This window comes from Amblyomma mixtum, chromosome 9 (genome assembly GCF_055824585.1).
Source record: "Amblyomma mixtum isolate Tamu chromosome 9, ASM5582458v1, whole genome shotgun sequence".
Classification (NCBI taxonomy): domain Eukaryota; kingdom Metazoa; phylum Arthropoda; class Arachnida; order Ixodida; family Ixodidae; genus Amblyomma; species Amblyomma mixtum.
Genome location: NC_143020.1, coordinates 70,582,882 through 70,603,589, shown reverse-complemented (window position 1 = coordinate 70,603,589; position 20,708 = coordinate 70,582,882). Strand labels below are relative to the sequence as shown.

The 20,708-nt window shown below is 47.2% G+C and overlaps 1 protein-coding gene across 4 annotated transcripts in view; it reads right to left on the bottom strand.

Annotated features, from left to right (window-relative positions):
- Positions 1–7,625, bottom strand: part of su(f) (cleavage stimulation factor subunit su(f)) — a 60,328-nt gene extending 52,703 nt beyond the window's left edge. For 2 of the 4 annotated variants that reach the window (XM_089560336.1, XM_089560338.1), the window contains exons 1-3: positions 7,293–7,450; positions 6,821–6,916; positions 4,059–4,154 (exon numbers count right to left, since the gene is read on the bottom strand). In XM_089560336.1, the coding sequence (XP_089416462.1) occupies positions 4,059–4,154; positions 6,821–6,916; positions 7,293–7,334 (234 nt within the window). In that variant the 5' untranslated portion in view covers positions 7,335–7,450. Of the gene's footprint in view, positions 1–4,058; positions 4,155–6,820; positions 6,917–7,292; positions 7,451–7,532 lie in introns of those variants that run through there. The other 2 variants (XM_089560337.1, XM_089560339.1) reach the window with 2 other exon arrangements.
- Positions 7,626–20,708: the final 13,083 nt, after the last annotated feature.

Here is a 20,708-nt window from a genome sequence, read left to right as displayed (position 1 = left end):
TCGACGCATATCAATGGGGGCTAATGGATGGAGCATGCAAGTTTCATGCAGGGGTTAACTACCGCCTATGCAGGGCTGGCACTGGATTCAGAAAGTGCAGGAATGGCCGAAGCATGACTCCCTCGTCTAAGACCAACTGCAAGGGAACGAACTTCTCACTGGACTCTGCATTCAAACCGACCACTGCATTATCCTAAAGCTACCGCTGGCTGGCTGCTAACCGCAACCAAATAAGCTACACATAAGAATGGCAAACAGTGGTTGGAAGCAAGATGCCGCGTACACCATATAGTGAAACAGCAAGGAAAGATCGGATCACACCTCCAGCATTACACCAACGAATGCATGTCCCTAACCTACCGCACCAAAGGCAAACAAGTATGCACCATATTTAAAGCTTCCATTCACACGAACACACCCACGCACACACACAAGCACACAAACACTTCATTCACCCAGTGCAGTGTTCAATGTTCCAGTCCATCAGGCAACCACAACTCATGCAATAACTACGTCAGGTGTAACTGTGTCAAGCGTAACAGTGTTTTTCCAAAAATGGGGTACTCAAAAGAGGCTCCTGACATGTGGCTGCCAAGCTGTGAGAACCTGCCCCAGGGCCGGCAGTTTTACAGCGCACGCTGAGGTAGAGTGCCCATTGAATAACGCAACTACTTATTTCAAATAAAAAAAACGCGCTTTAGCTAAGAGGAAGCAACAGCCCAGACACCCACCTAAGATGCAAGTTTACTAAACTTCAGCTACAAACTACTTGATTCAAATAAAAAAAACACGCTTTAGCTAAGAGGAGGCAACAGTCCGGACAACCATCTCACATGCAAGTTTACTACACTTCAGCTACTAAATGCTTTCACTGAATGGTAAAAAAACTACACGTCTGTGAAAATAACCTTAATAACAAGAGTTTGGAGCAACTAGCAAGATGCTTAAAAACCAAGAAATGTATATCCTACCGCGAAAGCTTTCATCTCAGTATGACCTCATGTGCTGAAGTTCCACAGATTTTACAGCAAAAAAATCCTAATTCAAGCTCTCGCTTATTCCTACCTACCTCCTCCTTCCCCTCCCCCCCCCCTTCCCCCAAAGCTAGACCGCACAAAACTCACTACACTTTAGACATCTGTATCCCAGTAGACACATTTGTGACCCTTAAAGAAGACCCCCGAGCCACAGGTGTGAACAGACTCATGACGTCGCTGTTAATCCCACTTCCCTGAGGCATTTACCAGTCACTCACGGTTTCATGCTAGTGGATTGGTTTGGTCTATGGTTTGGTTTGGTTTATGGGGGTTTAACGGCCCAAACAATTCAGGCTATGAGGAACGCCGTACTGAAGGGCTCCGGAAATTTTTATCACCTGGGGTTCTTTAACGTGCATAGACGTCGCACAGTACACGAGCCTCTACAATTTTGCCTCCATCAAAATTCGACCTCTGCGACCAGAATCAAACCCGTGTCTTTCGGGCCAGCAGCCGTGTGCCATAACCACTGAGCCACCGTGGCGGCCTATGCTAGTGGATTAACCGTGACGTCATAAGAACCATTCGACACTACTGGTTGCAGGGCATCCTTTGAGAGACATTCGCCGATGTGTTCTCGAGTTTTATCCGACTACAAGTATGACCAGATAACTGATCATACGTTAGAAGTGAAGCTGCGAAATAACACTCAAACACGACTGCCAGGTTGGCACTAACATGGCAGCAACGTTAAATGTTATTTCACATTTTACAGCTTGCATTTCAGAAATGTAAGCAAGCTGAAACACTGCGAAACAAGCACCCCACGTTCAGAGCCTCTTTTGAGACACCTTTTGAGAAAGCACGCATGGGCACGCGTGCCAGCTACTGTGATAGTACTAACAGTATAGTTGTGGGTAAGTGTATGTGTGTGTGTGTGACCATCGTGCGGGAGACAAGTCAGAGACGCCACTCAGTAACTGAGACCACAGCAAGGAAGTGAATGGGAGACCACCCTACCTAAGCGACATCTACCCACCCCACCAACCCCGAGCCAAGAAGAGAAAAAAAAAATTTATTTCTCTTCAACGAAGACTGCATAGAGAATGGTTCTAAATTATCAACCGGCACTCCGAACTTCTCTGTACGCTCGCAGTTTTACCAAAAGAACAACACAGAATGACAGCCTTCGCTGACACACACACACGCGAGATGGCTGGCTAGCAACCTTTCTGCTGTTGCATGCAACGCTCACTTTTAAAATGCTGGTCAAAGCCAGCAATTTCAAGAGTCAGCAGCGTTTCGATGGCAGTCATTGCCAATGTCAGCATTGTCAGCATTCATACATGTATGAGTAGTGAGACCTGGCTCTGAAATCTACGCCCCTTCTGACGCTCTGCAGAAGCTAGCTTTGCAAATTACATGTGACCTCCAAGATTAATCACCCCTAGCACGAATTTTTGAATTCCTTCAAGAAACTCACCTCAAGGTCACTGATAAAGTGACAATTTCTAGCCGCAACAACCACATCAAGACCGTATACCCACCCGCTGCAAGAACTACATCTCATTTCCGTTCTTTTTTTGTCATGTCATCTCGGAACAGGAACGATCTGCCGCCTGAAGCCGTACTCATCGTCAACTGCATCGACTTCAAGAAATAGACTGAGGCCATCCTTATGTAATCAGTCATCTTTCTGTATCCTGATCTTTATGTACTCTGTAACCTTTATATAATTTGCATGTAATCCGCCCATCCCTCATGTAATGCCCCACAACCGGGGCCTTTGAGGTAATAAATAAATAAATTTGCAGAACTCCTAATTCTAGACTAATAACAATTCTAACCGTTATATGGTCCATATGATGGAGCAGTTAAGAAGCACACCGACTAAAGTAGACTTTTAAATATTTCTGATGACCTGCACTTACTTAAGGGGGGACACTGGTCTTGAAAAAAAAATTTTTATTAATGAAGTCACAGTTACAAAACCTTCAGGGAATATGTATTTTTGTGTCCTGATTCTAAATATGTAATTTAATTTCATGTAAAACAATTCCTTGAGCACTTATGCACTTTTTATGCTAGTATTTTGTGGAGAGTTTTGAAGAAAATTTGCTGCAGGAAACTCGCTGAAATGTATGCCATCGGGTTCTCTTGACACCAAGGAATACAATAAGGGTGAAATTGTCTTCCTGCCTATCATAGAACTTGAGTTATAGAGTTTTGAAGTTGTCGCTTCAGAAATGAGAAGGAAAGTGTGTATTCCTGCTTCTGACGTGGCAGCTTCAGTACCCTATTACTCAAGTTCTACGAGAGCCAGGATGATAATTTTACCCTTATTGTATTCCTTGGTGTCAAGAGAACCCAATGGCATACATTTCAGAGAGTTTCCTGCAGCAAATTTTCTTCAAAACTCTCCGCAAAATACTTGCATACAAAGTGCATAAGTGCTCATGGAATTATTTTACATGAAATTAAATGACATATCTAGAATCAGCGCGCAAAAATACATGTGCCCTGAAAATTTCATAACTGTGGCTAAATTAATAAAAAAATTTTTTCAAGACCAGCGTCCCCCCTTAAGTGAACCAAAATTGCAGTTTATGAGTGTTCTGGCATTTCGTCTCAAGTCAGAATCCAGTCTACATCTACAGGGGGTTCAGAACGCACTACCTCACACCCTGGAGTAGAACATAGTAGCCGCAGATCCATAGCCAATGAAACAGCCAATGCGTGATTGCGCAAATGGTATTGGCAAGAAACTCTGCCAAGCAACAAATTCTTAAAATCTGGCTCGCATGAAGAGTTGCATGCACTGATTCGCAGCAGAAAGACTGTGCCACAGCAGCTCTCCACAGGAGGAACACACACCCACACAACTCAAAATCAGCTGCACAAAAATGGCAAGCGCCAAGAAACAAGGCTTAAAAAGAAAGAAAAAAAAATAAACGAAGAGGCTGTGTCGAAAAAGCAGACTCAACGTGAAGTGGAATGAGCGAGCCAAACTCAAGAGGACGGAAGGAGGAAGGAAAAAGAAACAAGTGAAGGTAGAAGTGAGAAATGTGGCAGATACAAAACCTCGTGTTCAATGTAAATCTTCCAGTAGCGGCCGGCATTGGGGAACTGTGTCACTATCTTCTCGTAGAGTGGACGGGCCTCCTCAATCTTCTTGTTCTGCGCAGCAGCCGTGGACGACGGGACGTCGCAGCACATGTGGAATGAAACAAAAGTAAAAAGCAGCAGAGGAGAAAAGCCATTAGACAACAGTCCACATTCACAATACACTTTTAACACAACATTTTATTTTACTTTTGTGAGAAGCTTCACAGGGGTTCAAAGTTCAGATCAATGGTGTTCATACCCCCATTTTGTGTCCTAATACCACAATTGAAGATATCATCCGCAGTACTCGTTTCAAGAACAAAAGCACCGTGCCAGCTCACCTCCTATAGACACCACGACCCCCAACTCAAATTTAAATTGCATTAACAATGCACGCTTCAGGTTCAAAGGCAGTTTAGCCAAAGAACAATCCTTGTTCACACTCTTTAAACAGCAGTGCTTATAACTCCAAGAATGCAAAAGAAAAACAATTACTTCAGAAGTTGCCCATAGTATGCCAGTATGAAATCCCTGATCAAAGATTTTTAAGGATAAAAATATCCCATTTCGAGGCACAGAAAATACACAGGTCTCATTTCAGTCAACAAAGCAGCCAAGCTTTGCATTTTACAGCCCCACAGCATAGCGGGCAGACGTTACTAGATTCTCCCTTTTGCATCACAGGCATGCAATGTGGCTGCTAACCAGTCCTACTAGCTTTGGAAGTGTACAAGTACAGTACAGGATTAGTGCAGGCCACAATGCACACTTGTGGAGAGCAGCGCAGGCTCTGATAGCCTCCTGCACAAGCATGACGCTAGTGACTAACTGCCGTGAAGTAGATTCCGCAAATGCAGGTGGATGAACAGACACGTTAGAATGATTCTGTCATGGCTGGCACATGTTCGAAATTTTTTCACAGACTGCGATGCCGATAGTTACCCCTCGTGAGCTACTGCACAGAAGTGCAGCTAACAAGTGCTGAGACCAGCCAAACTATGGCTTGCTCTTATGGTTCATGGGGGTTTAACGCCCCAAAGCGACTCGGGCCATGAGGGACGCCGTAGTGGAGGGCTCCGGAAATTTCAACCACCTGGGGTTCTTTAACGTGCACTGACATCGCACAGCTCACAGACCTCTAGCATTTCGCCTCCATCGAAATTTGACTCCTGCGGCTGGGGCCGAGCCCGCGTCTTTCGGGTCAGCAGCCGAGCGCCGTAACCGCCGAGCCACCGCCGGGTGGTACAAAGTGTGAGGATGGAACAAGAGCATTAAAAAAAAAAAAGAAGCAGAAATGCACAAAGAAACACAAGGTGCCCTATGCAGACAGCCCAACAGGAGTTGTGCACGCGTGCCCATTTACGTGTGGAATACTCCACTTAGGGCACACAGGACGCTGTGGTGATGGCAGCCAAACTGAACATGAGCATTTCGTTTAAAAAAACAGGTGCCCATCTACTTGTCCGGCATGGAACTTGCACAGATGTGGCTCACCTCACCTGCAAGCCTCACCTGCATGAATGCAGTGTTGCTGAAGCGTCGAAACAGAACAGCACGAGAACTTGCTGCAGTGTTTTATATCAAGAAAAGAGACCACGATTGTATTCGTGATCCTTCAGTGGTCCTACACTACAGTGAGGAATTTTTTCTCTATGTGCTTCTTTCGGTAACAGACTTAAAAGAAATAGCACTCATCCCGTCTTCTCACTTCGTCAGTGCCTTGGTTTATAAATATGAGCATACAAGCTTAGTAACAAGTACTCCTAAGTTATATCCCGTGTGATCAACAAAAGTACAAGCTCAATTCACTTGCTCCATCTGCAAGCTAAAGCTAATGCAGCTCAGCCAAAGACAATTTACAGCCTCAATGCCTTATCAGCCACAATGCCATGTAGACCCCTTCCACAACACTGCTATATCAACCACTTTTCCTTCAGCAAATTCCTTAAAGCACACAGGACATGCTTTGATAACTAGGTCTACGCCCAGCAAACCTGTGACTGCACATTGAAGAGGCGTGGCCTATCATTCATATTTACACTGTGAAGGCCATTCAAGCTTAAGCAGAGTCCTAAGCTACTACTATAGGTCATCGACCGAGACAAATGAAAACTGCACAGTTAGACTTTTCAAGCCACCCCATTTTCGTTCATGTTGTTGCTTCCCCTAAAATGTCGTGTTCCCTCGACACATGAAAAGGAAAAAGCAGCCAGTGCTACCTAAGTGGCATCTCCTTTTTCCACACATTATTAGGTAATATGAACTTGAAGCCCTTGATAAGCCATTTTTCTTGTACTGGACTTCCCAGCAAAACTGGCACAGTATTTCTTTGTGCAAGCTACCCCGAGGAGTGAAGTCTGGGCAGCGCCATCAGTAAGTACTAATGTGAATTTGATGCCCTTGACAAGCCTTTTTTCCTGTACACAGCAAAACTGGCAGAGCATTTCTCTGTGCAAGCTACCGCGAAGAGTCAGTCTGGACCGCGCCAGTACTGCCATCTACTTGTACTACCTCAAATACCAACTTCCTCATGGCTCGTCTTGCAATCAATGCATTCCTAGCGCACCGTTCTTTTCAGCAAGTGAACACAGACACCTTGAAAAAGGTACCCTTCGCGCACCGCACGAATAATGAAGCCTAAAATTCAAGTCTCACTGGATCGAACGTCGCGCACGACCAGCTCGAGCGTAGCGTGACACGTGCAGTCCGCTGTACTACACAAAGGCAACCCGCCTCACCTGGGCGTCTCTGAGTAGAATGCTCCAGGCTTCCACGTCGTAGACATTTTGTTCGAGGCGCTTTTCGGCGTTTTTCACTCTGTCCGGAATGTATCCCTGCACGGCAAAAAAACAGAGGAACACGAAATCAGTCGTAGCGCGGCAGCTCGATGCCCGCGACTTCACGACCCCGACACCGGTAGCCTGCCTGTTTCGACACAACTACCGTCCGCAGCAATTTATTTAGCTGCTGGAACACAAAATAGCTAAGTAGGTTAGCAGTCGGTTCCAGGGTCCGTGGCAGAAAAAGTCTCGCCGTAAACATGGCAAAATTACAGGCGACGAGAACATTTTGACAAGCTGCGGTATTTAGGCTTAGAGCAGCTTTAAACTTTAAACAGCCGCTTAAACTCGTTCGACGTGCACAAAACAATTCGTAGGAAAAGAATTCTGCCGCACGCAAGAAGCTAGAGGACAGAAAGAGTCAAGTTACCTCCATTTGAGGCAATCCTTCGCGTTTTGCGCCAGAGAACATTCCGCTCCGGCAAGATTAACAACCACGTAGCATAGCCAAACAAAAACAAGCGCTTCCGCCTATCGTCGCTGCAATCGCTGTGGACGACAGCGATGTTGGGAAGCACATCGTTCCACTCGTTTGGCTGTTTAAAGGCAAAATCCGATATGGTTTTGAAGTGAACTTCGCTCGACTAGCTTTGTTCAAGACAGTTATTACCTTTTTCCGCCTTTTGCTGCGAGATTTTGGCGCCATTTTTGAATTGGGAGTTCTGCGGTGATGCGGTTACGCTTCGCACAAGCAGCGTCACTGCAACGACTGTAGTGCCGCAGTGACTGCAGCACCACTAGCAGTTTCTCCCCCTGATGGCATATCAATCCGTTCCTTCGATTCCTGATTATTTTTCTTCTTTTTTCCCTCAATTTCAGGGGCTGAAAATTTGGCGCCGTGTTTTGAGTTCAGAATCGGTTACAAAACGCGTTTTTCAGAAACCGTTCCTCCGAAAACGAAAGAGGGTTTATCTTCAGGACTTCATGCCAAATCTGATCTGTAATCCGCGCTACTTTTAGTCTGCACCGCACTGTACTTGGGTATTTAACCCAAGTGTCTGCTACAGATGCTGCGCACAGACCGTGGCGACGGCGTCTTCAGAGCGGGAGGATGCACAAGAAAACATTTAATTTCCGAAGAAAAGAAAAAAGTGCCATATATCTGGATTTTAACCTCCCAAAGCGGCACGTGGCCTATGAGGGACGCAATGTGGGAGGGCTCGTGAATAATTTCGGCCACCTGGGGAATTCTTTCACCTTCTTTCATGCATTTCGCTCCATCGAAATACGGTCGTCACGGCCGGTATTCGCGTTGGAAAAAAAGAAAAAAAAAAGGAGAGCTTCCGAAGAAAAGGACGATGAAAATATGCCGGCATCCGTCTGGTGGCCTTTATTTTATTTAACCTGTCTATTTGTTTTACAGAGAAAGCAGTCCAACTGACTCCCCCCTGGGAATCTGACGTTGAAATTGAGCTATAAAGTGAAGCTTCCAGCTCAAGCGAGGAGCCCCGCCTTTTAGAAGTGCCACCCACAAGCCCCTCCTCATCGCCCCCCGTTGCTGGGGTGCGGTTCTGTTGAAAATTTCGCCCTTATGTCGCGCTCAGCTATATATAGGATTTAAAGTGACTGTTTTCTAGCCAGAGAACTGTAAGAGAACTGTGATCTTTCGGATAAGTATAGACATTCTGTATATTCCAAAATGTATTTAATATTGCTTTGCACGTTAAAGAACCCCAGGTGGTCGAAATTTCCGGAGCCCTCCACTACGGCGTCTCTCATAGCCTTAGCCGCTTTGGGACGTTAAACCCCATAAACCAAACCAATATTGCTTTCTTTTTGGATGCACCTTGGAAAGTTTCGTTAAAAATTTTATCTAAAAAAAACTTGATTTCGAAAATAAAATTTCTTGGGAGGTATGAAACTGTAACGAAGATTGTGTATTATTAAGAACTGTGATTAATTAGGTTCATTTTGATGTACTGCAGTGAATTTGAAACCTCGTAGTTCATGGACAAAAAGAATTGAACGAAACCGCCCAAAATATGGCCATATTTTCTATGGTAGGGAAAGAGTTGATCTGGGTGCAAGTAAGAACTGAGGTCAGTTGGGTCGGTCCGGTCAGACAAGAAATCTAAGCACGGAGATCCCTCGGAGGCCTCATTCTGCGAATTTTTAAAACTACTGGCGAGTTTGAGTACGCGTTTTCATGCTGGCGCCTGCACGATCAACTATAACGCTGCAAACAAATGCACAAAGTTCACAGGCCTCATGTTTTAATCCAGCATTTAATCCTAAAGAAGTGGGTACCCGGCGGCACTGGGGATCGAACCTCGAACCTCCCGCGTGTGAGGCGGGTGCTCAAACGACAAGAACACCGCTGCGGTAGAGCAACACATTATATAAAACGTAAACAGCAACATTGGAATTCCGTCTTTGGTGCATAATAACAGCGTTGTAGCAGACGATTTGAGCAAAGCTGAACTTTTTAATGCATACTTTCACTCAGTATTTGTCAGTGATCAAGGAGATCTCAATCTAGTCACACAAGACTTCAAACACTTGCCGGAAATGGAAGATATAATGATAACTGAGACGGGTGGGTTGGCGCTGCTGTCTAATCTAAATTGCCATTCTGCCCGCGGTCCAGGCGGTATATCTAATCATATTTTGAAGCTATGTGCGATAGAAATAGCTCCATTTTTGGTCACAGTATTCAATAAATCCTCTGTTGCTTGTAAAACACCGGAGCATATAATATATTCTGGTCTTATGAAGCACCTTAATGGTACTAATTTCTTCACTACAGCTCAACATGGTTTTCATTCGGGCCTATCGTGTACAACTCAGCTCACTGAATTCATCCATGATGTCGCGGAAGGTCACAGATAGGGGTGTTCAAATGGACGCAGTTTTTCTTGACTTTCGCAAGGCTTTTGACGTGGTTTCGCATTCTCTGCTCTGAACTAAGTTATCATATTTAGGCATACCTTCTAGACTTCTTGGATGAATTCAAGATTATTTATATGCACGGCAACGAAGGGTACTTATAAACGGTGTCACTTCGCAGCCTGTTCAGGTTTTATCGGGCGTGCCGCAAGGCTCGGTTCTTGGGCCTTTGTTATTTCTTGTTTTTGTAAATGATTTGCCGAGTGAACTGTGCTCCCGTGTTAGGCTTTACGCCGATGACTGTGTTGTTTACCGTACTGTCACGTGCGCAGATGATAGCATTCTGTTGCAGTCTGACCTTGACAAGGTTTGTACGTGGTGCGCGGAAGATGACTCTCAACCCAACTAAATGTTATCTCATGCAGTTCACAAACAAAAAAAAAGATATGGAGCATCTATAATCTAAATCAATCTGTTGTACAGACAAAAGACAGCGTAAAGTATCTCGGTATCACGTTTACAACGAAGTTGGATTGGACCCCGCACACGTCGACACGATAACTGCCAAAGCTTCCCGCCCCGCCACGGTGGCTCAGTGGTTACGGCGCTCGGCTGCTGACCCGAAAGGCGTGGGTTCGATCCCGGCCGCGGCGGCCGAATTTCGGTGAAGGCGAAATTCTAGAGGCCCGTGTGCTGTGCGATGTCAGTGCACGTAAAAGAACCCCAGGTGGTCGAAATTTTCGGAGCCCTTCACTACGGCGTCCCTCATAGCCTGAGTTGCTTTGGGACGTTAAACACTAATAAACACATAAACTCTTCCCGCGTTCTCAAGATTTTTCAAAGAACCTTCCAACATACAACTACATGCCTAAAAGAAACATTGTACATTGCGAATGTCAGGCCAATTCTCGATAATGGATGCTTATGTTGGGACCCGTTCACAAATATTTTAAAAGACAAGCTAGAGCGAGTTCAGAAGCGGGCAGCAAGGTTCGTAGCTGGGAATTATAACTTTAGGGTCAGAAGTTCTGAACGTCGGGAAGCTCTTGGTTGGAAATTATTATCCCACCGAGGAAAAGTTTTGAGAATAAAGTTTTTGTATGACATCTACAATAATAAAACAGATATTAATAAAAGCGTCTATTTAAGGAAGCCTCACTACGTTTCGAGTAGACGGGACAATACGATGAAAATTAGCGGGTATACCTACCAGATTAATACACTTAAATATTCCTTTTTTCCCAACACAATAAATGACTGGAACCTGCTGCCTAATGAAGTATTTGAGAGTGAGAATTTCCAGGCCGCAATTGACAATGCAATAATCTGATTACGCTGTTCTCAGTGTTGGTTCTGCGTCTCGGGTGTAATCAGAATACTTTTGTCTTTATTGGAAGTTCTTAACATTTTTCTGTAACTTTTTTTCTGTTTTGTCCTATTTTGCTGTATTGAATTTTACTGTTAATGTACTTACCCCCCCTCCCCCTACATTAATGCCTCTCAGGGCGCTACAGTTACAGTTGAACCTCGTTATAACGAATTCGTTCGATTTCGTTATAACGAAATCTAATGCGTCAGCCGGCCTCGCCAACGCTCGCCAGTTTCTTCGCGTCCCGCACAAGCTTCTGCACCTACAAGACGAGCCTTGGAAGAACAGCGTCACAGAGGACAGGTATCGACATATTTCGAATATTCCGATGGCTCTGAAGACGATAGTGGCCACGGCAAAAGCGAGAGCTCGGCGGCTATTCGGTCGCAAGTCCCCATTTTGGTTCGCCTTCTCTCATTACAAATGAGCACGGGGGGGGGGGGGGGGGGGGGGTGGGGGGGGGTGAATGATGGATACACCAGTCAGAATTCGGCCGCCACTTATCTTGATCTCGTGGAACCAGCGGGATATTGGTGCGTCGTCAGGAACATGAACGCTTCAGTCGAGACCGCATATATCGAACCCTGATATTTCGAATTATTGGATATATCGAAAAAGCATAGTATCGCCGGAAATTCATGTCTAAAAGTACAGGAAGAGTGCGCAATATATCGAACTGCAATTTCCTCAGTAGCTCAATATATCGAACGGCGCGTCGCTTCCCTGCAAATGGCGCTTCTCACAACGACGCTCTTCGATCACTTTTCACTCCCAAGCAGAATAGCCATTACTTCGTTGTATCCGTTATATGGTTATAAACCGCTTTGTTATTTCGAAGTTTGGCAGTATATTTCGCCTGCTCTTACTTAGCTAAAGCAAGAATGAAGTAAAGCTCCTTTGGACGGCCGCGTTTCGATAGAGGCGAAATTGAAAAGGTTCCATGTGCACTGCGATGTCAGTGCACGTAAAAAGTCACCAGGTGTTCTAAATTACTTCCCAGCTCTTCATTACGGCGTCCCTCATAGCCTGAGTCGCTTCGGAACTTGTGCACCACGTACCACATGCACATACAAACCACATATTGCCATTATGTATGCAAGTAACCAAACAAACAAGTGAATGAAAAGAGTCCCACATAGCAGGCAAGTATCCCCAAGAAAGGTCCCCAGCCCCCCCCCCCCCCCCCCCCCCCCAAACCCACCCCTATTTTCTTAGCAACTCTCCTGTTGGGCCTCCACCGTACAGCACCACCACCCCTCCCTTTCCCCTTTCCGATACAAGAAACTACCTCAGGCCCCATCCGATTGGCTATTTGCCGTGGACGGATACAACTAAAGAACGAAGTGGCAAATGCCCCTCAACGGAGTGTTTCCAGCCAAGGGCATCGGTCGATTTTCATGAGGTAGTGGTTAATCCTCTGTCACGCTAGCTTATCCTGTGGCACTATAGATCACCCACGGATTATCCGCTTCTTCATCAAGATCGGCCGACATGCTCCATCGGCTGGAGTACCTCCTTTGAAGGGCATTTGCCGCTTCGTTATTGAAACTGGAATATAAATATGTAGTTGCATTATCCCAGCCCGGAAGACGGTTGATGTATGCGTTACAATGCTTCTCTGCAATAAGCGCGGAACAACAGAAAATGAAGAAACAGAGCAAGAAGAAAAAGATGTGGTACGTTAATTTCAACAGTCAGTTCACCCTTGACGAAACGAAAGACGTCAGCACGGACGTCGTTACAACAACCGCCTCAAACGCCCGCCGCCCATACGTGTGTTTGTTGCGCAACAGGCGAGTTTTCCCTTTCGGAGCAGGTGGCGAAGGTATACGGATGAGCAGTGGCCTTGAAATCCACTCTCGCCGTTTCGAACGCCTGCGGCGCTGCTGTGCCGTTCGCGCGCCACTTATTTTAGCACGCAACGGTTCCCCGCTTCAACGTTGCAGAGCGCGAACGCTCATGCTTCGTTGAGAGACGCGCTCATTAGTATGCGCCAACGCTCTCCAGGCACGCCGTGTAGCAGACGACAGCGTACAAACACGCTGCATAAGCCGGCCACTTGCGAATTAATAGCAGACGACGCGGACAAAAGCAGACGATACGCGCGTCTAAGCAGACGAAACAAACAGCAGCGGCAGAAGACTGTGCCCAGCGAAGCGTGTTGATCCGCCGCCCGCGGCGCAAAGCGGTCATTAGGGCTGGAGCGGTGAATGGAGTTCCTTACGAAACGGGGTTGGATGTTTCGGTAACAACGCCATGGAACACAGGGCGGCCTGCAAAGGGCGACTTTATGACCTAGCTGACCCGAATAAATTGCGCCGGACGGTTTAGCGCAGTGGACGGGACTTATGTATGTGGGTCACCGTGGGAAAGTCAGCCTGCGCGGTCAGGCTTGAGTGAAATTTAGCGCGAAAAATGGCGGCGTGCGAAGTTTATAGCCTTCTGCGAAAGGGTTGGAGCGCCGCGTCTGTGTAATCCTTACGTGGGAGAACACGAACCGTTGAGAGTTGGGGTCTTGATTGCGTTGTTGTCCTGACCAGTCGTGACGAGGCAAAACAAAAATGGTGGAGGTGTGCAAAAGGGTAACTGCCGATTACATCAGAACTGATATCCGAAGAGTATAGCCGTAATAAGTTTTAAAATTCAGAGCATATAAAGTTTGGTCTGCTCCTATCAGGCCGAAGAGTGACTATAGCACCGCCGACATTTGAACCATCTCCCAATTTTAAAGTTTAAAATTGTCTCGATTCTAACTGTTTATTTCCCTTAGTTTTCAATGCTGTTTCAGTAAAATCTTTAGCCCTTTGCTCACCTAGAGCTTGAATTTGAGAAAAAAAGGAGCAAAAGTAGGATCTCCACGAGCTCCCACTACCATGCCCAGCTGAGAAACATGACAATTGACAAGTAAATTCCTGGTAGTGTCTGTTGTTTTCGCTACGAGGCACGCCTGTATGAAATCGCCATTTTGGACGACACGTGAGCGCAAGTGTCTTCATTTTCGGTCATTCTGCACGTTTACGGCGCACACTAGGCCCGGAAAAAGAAGTACCACCTATAGGATATATCATGGATGATCGCTGCATACAGCTAGATAAAAAAAAAAAAGTAGCAGGAAAGATCAATGCTGATCAATGCGTATAGTACAGTGGTCAGTAAGGCATGTTGACGGGCTAGTTGGTTATTCATGGGTGGGTTTTTTCCCAAGTTTCAAGTACAGTGGTCGTCCGCTGTTTCTCCTCACTTTTGTTTATTGTTTGCTTTTCCCCAACCTTTCCACTCTACATGCGTGCACAGAATGCTCTGGCATACAAAACCTCCACATGCTCTGCACCCGCTGTCATGCATGTGGCCTCAAGGATGAAAACGTGGGTAATTGCCGCAAGTGTTGGCGCGTCCGCCAGCCGTCACACCACGGGCACAGCATTCGATGAGAGCGCCACCGCAATGCAGTGCATCCACCATTGTGCGGAGGTGCGGAGCCAACACAGACGACACGGGCGCCCGCCCACAGGTGGCGGCGCCGTTCCATCTCTGCATGGGCGCTGTACGTTCCGACTGAGCCGTTGTTTTTGGAGGCGTCATTAAGACAGGCCACTTGCGAATCTGCGCCGCCACTACACAGCAAACAATGGCTCGGGACCATTCGAGTCAGCTGTGTACGTTGTGCAAGAGCTGAAACGATAACGGGCCTAGGAGGGGTGAGTGGTCGGTGGGGGACAGCTGCGTTGGCGTCATCGTTAATGTGTGGGACTGCCAGCTATTGCCTTTTTCCGCCAACCGCTTTCAAAAGTGAATCTGGCGTTTCCAACTTAATTCTAGAGCGTAACGGCTAACATACTGTCAGCTGCACAGTGAGAGACACGTCGATGCGGTCTGTGCAATTGGATTGCATACAGCAAGGTGGGCATTACGCACAGTCCCCGTCAAAAGTATACAGCCCAAGGGGTTTGCTCTAGAGCAGGGGTTCTCAAACTTCTTTGCTTGGAGGAACCCCAAAAGCCTTCAATAAGTTCCAAGGAACCCCCCCCCCCCCCCCTGCTTTCACTTACCAGCAATGTTGTCGAGTGCATTTTTGCAAAGAGAGAGTTGCAAAAGTTAAATGTTTATTGCACAGATTAATACAAATACTAATGTGATGGGTGGTACTGCTTCCCATTTGAGAGCAAGTCAAAGCGTGGCTCAGTAGCACTCAGAGCCAGTCTCATATCAGCTGCCGGGTCAGGGCCGGTGAGGGTTCTCGCGGAACACAAGAAGACAGCCCGCGGAACCAAGTTTGAGAACCCCTGCTCTAGAGGCTTGCAGCGTGCCTCGTAATGCATCATCAGCGACTGTAATCTCTCGAAAAAGAAATGGCTTCACTTCCTCAGTTCTCCCGAGCTTTGGACTGATAGATGTGCCAGGAAGCCGCGCTAAACAGATTAGAAGCGAACCCCTTGGGCTGCATACTTTTGACGAGGTCTGTACGTCATGTAAATTTAACGTACGTAAGCTAAATTAAAAGACGGTTAAATAATCAAATGAGCTAATCAACCGTTCTAATTTCCGGTTTTAGGGTACAAGATTATGTTGCGGAATTGAAGGCTGTCAATACCGAAGGCGAGAGCTTTTTAATTTCCTGGTTTGGCGCTGTGGTACAAAATATCGAGCGTCAAAAACCCGCTGCTTTTGTAAGCTCGTTGAGTTGGCTTTCTTGCATTGCACATATAGAAAATGTGGTTTCTATGCGTGGTGTCAATGTCACCGAAATCACGTTTTGTCTTCTTATACACCATAAAATGCACAAAGTGCATCTGTATTGGCTGCTTTAAAAATTAGCCATTAGCGGCTTAACATCATTTTTGTTTCATTTTTATTTATTTATTTACTTACCCTTTTGGTTATTTATAGTTTCCTTGAACAATTTAATAAAGGATCACGTAAAAGGTGCTTTCCTTCACCTTACTCAGTCCGGGACTCTATACAAAATGTACGTATACCAAGGAAACAGAGCGTTGTGATCGGGGGCCCAGCCAGCGGAGACGGGCGAACCGGGCTGGTGCCATCGGGCTACGCTGATCGAAACGCAAGGAACGCTGGCATGGGGGGGGGGGGGGGGGGGGGGTGCTTCTGGAGTCGGCGTCGCCGTGAACAAAGGCGTCTAATCCCCTTCGCCGGGGATGCTGAATGCGACCTCCCAAACTGCGCATTCCCGTGGACTGACGGACTCGACACCCAGTGGTGGCGACGGCGGAGGCGACGGCGGCGCCAACCCTTTGCCCGCGTGCGTCCTGAGCCGCCGACAAAGCGGGGGTGGTCACGGCTGATTGTCCCTTCCATCCACCTCAAGAGGTCACCGGTGTGAGCCGTCAGCACTCGCGTCTCCCGCGATCAGGATCGCCACACAGCAGCCGACGACCTTTTGGGTCTGGTCGGCCCGCAGCAAACCAGACTGCAAGGCGCCAAGTTCCTCTTTGCCAGTGTTTGTGTCTGTGCGGTGTGCGCGGTCACGTGGTGAGGGCGGAGCCTAAGAAGAAGCTAAAGGCCCATTGGACGCTCTACCAGCGACCAGATTTCCTGGCTAGGTTCCTATGGAATATGAACTGGATTTAAGCCGCGATCTGTCGCGTGTGAACGAGCTTCTTCCCTGACCCTTGGTCTCACTCTGTTTATACTGTAAATAATGTATAAATAAACCCTCAAGTTCACTGCGACTCCTGAAGACTTCCCTCCGCCGTCTGCCCACCTCACCCTCATGCGGTGAAGACCACTGCTCCAGATCCACCGAGCACATCAGTACCCTGCATGCGATGTCTTATCCACGCTGCGCGGCGCTGATTCCACCTCGAATCGCCAGGCAAGGTGTCGCACCAGCCAAAGTTACGCAGGACGCTTAAGACTAAAAGCAAAACGGTTTTGTGGTGTATCGGTTGCATACTCGCCTCGCAATCTGAAAGCTCTGGATTCAATTCCCCGCAGCTTCGAAAGAAAGATTGTTATTGTTCTATGCCACGCCCGGTGACGACGTCATCTGGGATATTTGGGACCACTGCTACTGGTTGACGCCGACACCGGGTTGGAAGATGGATGGAAACAATTTTATTACACACACACAAAAAAAAATTCTTCCAGGGTGGTCCCCTACTGGTCCAGGAATCCACTGGCTTGTGCTTCACGTAAAGCCCGATCCACCAGCCATCTCTGGCCGGCGGGCTGAGCGCTCCGTAAAGCAGCCTCCCAGGAAGAATGAGTGGGATTGGGGATGGGGGGTACTGCCTTTGGGGAAGGACATTCCCAAAGGTAGTGGAAAAGTGTGGATCTGGGCACGCCACAGGTGTTACAATCAGGAGGAAAGGTGGGATGAAAGCATGAGAGACGGTGGAGGGAAATGAAGCAGCCTGTCTGTAAATTTCGGCCACCTCTCTCGACCGAACGGTTACTCTGTCGTGGGTCCCTGGGCATGCCTCTATCCCCGGTAATGAGCGCGCTCATGCGCTGGCCCTAGAACTCTCCTCCCGGACCCCGGATGATCAGGCACCCAACCCTGCGCAAGAGGCCCCATCGGTCCTCTCTACATATCATCAAATCACCACATTCTACAAACTCGGCCGTATGACACTGCCACCACCCCACAGTACCTTGTAGCCCTCATCCAGCGCCACGTGGCGACAATTGCAGACACCGGGTTTCGTTGCCTACGAGCCCTATAATGCTCGCGCATTAAAACCATAAGCGTCACGGCGCGTTACGCTATAGTTGAGCCCTGCGGTTGCAGTGTTTGTCGCCAGAGAGAGAGAGAAAGAAACACTTTATGTGGAGACAAATCAAGTGCCCAAGCTTCGGCGCTGCGCCGGGCTGATACCGCTTACCTGTTGCCGCCGCGGGTAATGGATCGTACCCATTGTTATTTCCGAGATCGATTTTTGAGATGCTTCAGTCTGGCATTTGACTCACACGCAAGGCTGCATGTAGAACTTTATTGTAACGAAACAACAAAAGGTCCACCTCAAGGGTGGGCTCCTACTTGTCCAAGAGTCCATATGGGCCTGGCCTTCACGGAGAGCTCTGTCCACTAGCCATGCTTGGCCAGCTGGTTGAGCAAGTAGCAGAGCGTCCTCCCACGAGGAGGGAGATGGGGAACTGTTCTGGGCTTGGGAGCATTCCCACGGGTAGTGTATGAGGGTGGCCTTGGCCGCCATACATGTTGAGCAGAGCGGGAGGGTCAAGGTATACGGTGGTATCGATGAAGGAGGTACCGTGAGATGCTGCAGTTTGTCTGTAGTTGCCGCCAGACAGCAGCTGTACTTTGAATCTAGTGTACGGTGAGGTGTTGGGGTGGTGGAGTTGAAGTGCCTGTTCGACATTGTACATAGCTGTACAGAGCGGGCAAGATAAGCCTCCGATTCAATGTCACTGACAAGGGAGTGTAATAGTTTGAGACCTTCTGAAATAGAGTTCTGATTTTCCAATATTAATTAAGCACACTAGAGAGGGATTAAACTGATGGGCAACTCGAGCCGTTCGTAGTTACTACATCTTAGTACAGAAAAATGACTGCTCGGCTGCTGACCCGAAAGACGCGGGTTTGATCCCAGCCGCGGCGGCTGAATTTCGATGGAGGCGAAATTCTAGAGGCCCGTGTACTGTGCGATGTCAGTGCGTGTTAAAGAACCCCAGGTGGACGAAATTTCCAGAGCCCTTAACTACGGCGCCCTTCATAGCCTGAGTCGCTTTGGGACGTTGAACATTCATAAACCAAACCAAACCAGAAAAAGGACTGCAAAAAAAATAGGAGCAATTTTGCAGAGAACACATAACCTCAGGTCCGCACTGCGATTAGATTATCAGCTTCATTATTATGTGAGACCGCCGTTTCGCCACCTTGAGACAATCTGACACGCTAAACTATAAATTTCCATACACTCTTTTCTCTGCTCTACATTTGCATGTATAGTGAATGCAACGTTTTCGTGCTCGCACAACTACATGACACACTTCACGACGATGGAAAGACATCAGTGACACTTGGCGCAGACTCTGATAAATTAATTGCCCACGCGTGACAACGAAATTCGATATGCCAAGCACACGCCACTGGAGGCCATGAATGCCATTGCCAGTTGTGATGCAAAGAGGGAACTCCCAAGAGCATATCAGCTTCACGTCGTTTATCCAGCCGCGACACGGCATATAAAGTTCCGGCTCGATGCATAAATTGAACTCCCACAGAAGGTACTGCCCGTATAAAAGAAGGCGCAGATAAAAAGGTAAAGAAAAAAAGTTCCACAGTAGTCTGCCCTCGATTCTCTAGAGAATTTAGAAGGACATGGACAACATGAGAAGAACACGTGACTGCAATGCACCAACTAAAGGTCTGTGCTCTTGAATTTAGAAGAGATGTTTGGAGCTGAACTAGATAGGGCGATAAGGATATATAAATTACATATGCGCTCCATGCAGACAGCTGCTGCTGCTGTGTCTGCGTGACTTCGGTAGGGCTCATATGTTGTTATCTCGAATCCTCATTACGGAATACCCGCAGTGGATGTGCATACGTAACTCAGTGCAAGGTGAGCCTTTATTTCTTGGTGCTGAGCCAACTGTAGGCATTGTTAGACACGCCGCGCACCTCCTATATACCTGTGCACGTAGACGCGTCACCAAATGCGGTGACTCACGCCTCGCGAAAGCAAAAAGAGGTATACGAAAAGGAAAAAAAATAGAGGTCATGGTCAGGTTTGTCGTCAGCGTTGCGCAAACTGTCGTGGTAAGAATGAGCTCTATAGATCTGCCAGCGAAAATACAGTCGAGTGGATGAGCATACGGTTTAGCGATAATACATCACGGCGTTTCTGAACTGTCCCTAAGCGCTAAAGATTGATAGTTTTTCTTTGTTTCACACCATATGCGGGGCTCATGAAGGAAGGAAAAAAAAATTACCGAGGGTACCTGGGAGTACTTACCTGAATTGAATGCGAAAACTTTTTTTATTTATATTCAATTTTCATCTTCTTCCTTCTAATGACACGCCTACTGATTAGCATGCAGTCGTAAGGCAACGCATATACTATAGTTCGTCTTCGCTCACTTAAAGCAGCGCGGTTTTTAGGCCTAAGAACTTTACAATGCTCAGAGCGAGCAACCTGAATGGATGCCAGTGTTGAGTCGTCTGACAAACTTCAAGCGTTTTTGAATCACAGTGTAACCTCGGTTACGGTTGGCGCTTTAAATACTATTGTATGGTTACTTTGTTCGGCTGCTGCTGTAATCTTTCTTTGACTCTGAACAGAAAACAGATTATCAGAAACAAATTTGTTTGGTTTGGTTTATGGGGTTTAACCTCCCAAAGCGACTAAGGCTAGGAGAGACGCCATAGTGGAGGGCTCCGGAAATTTCGACCACCTGGGGTTCTTTAACGTGCACTGACATCGCACAGTACACGGGCCTCTAGAATTTCTCCTCCAAAGAAATTCTAGCCGCCGCGGCCGGGATCGAACCCGCGTCTTTTGGGTCAGCAGCCGAGCACCATAACCGCTGAGCCACCGCGGCGGCGAAACAAATTTGTGGTCTATAGCTTGAGTGCTCGTCTCGCAATGTAAGAGGCATGGGTTCAAA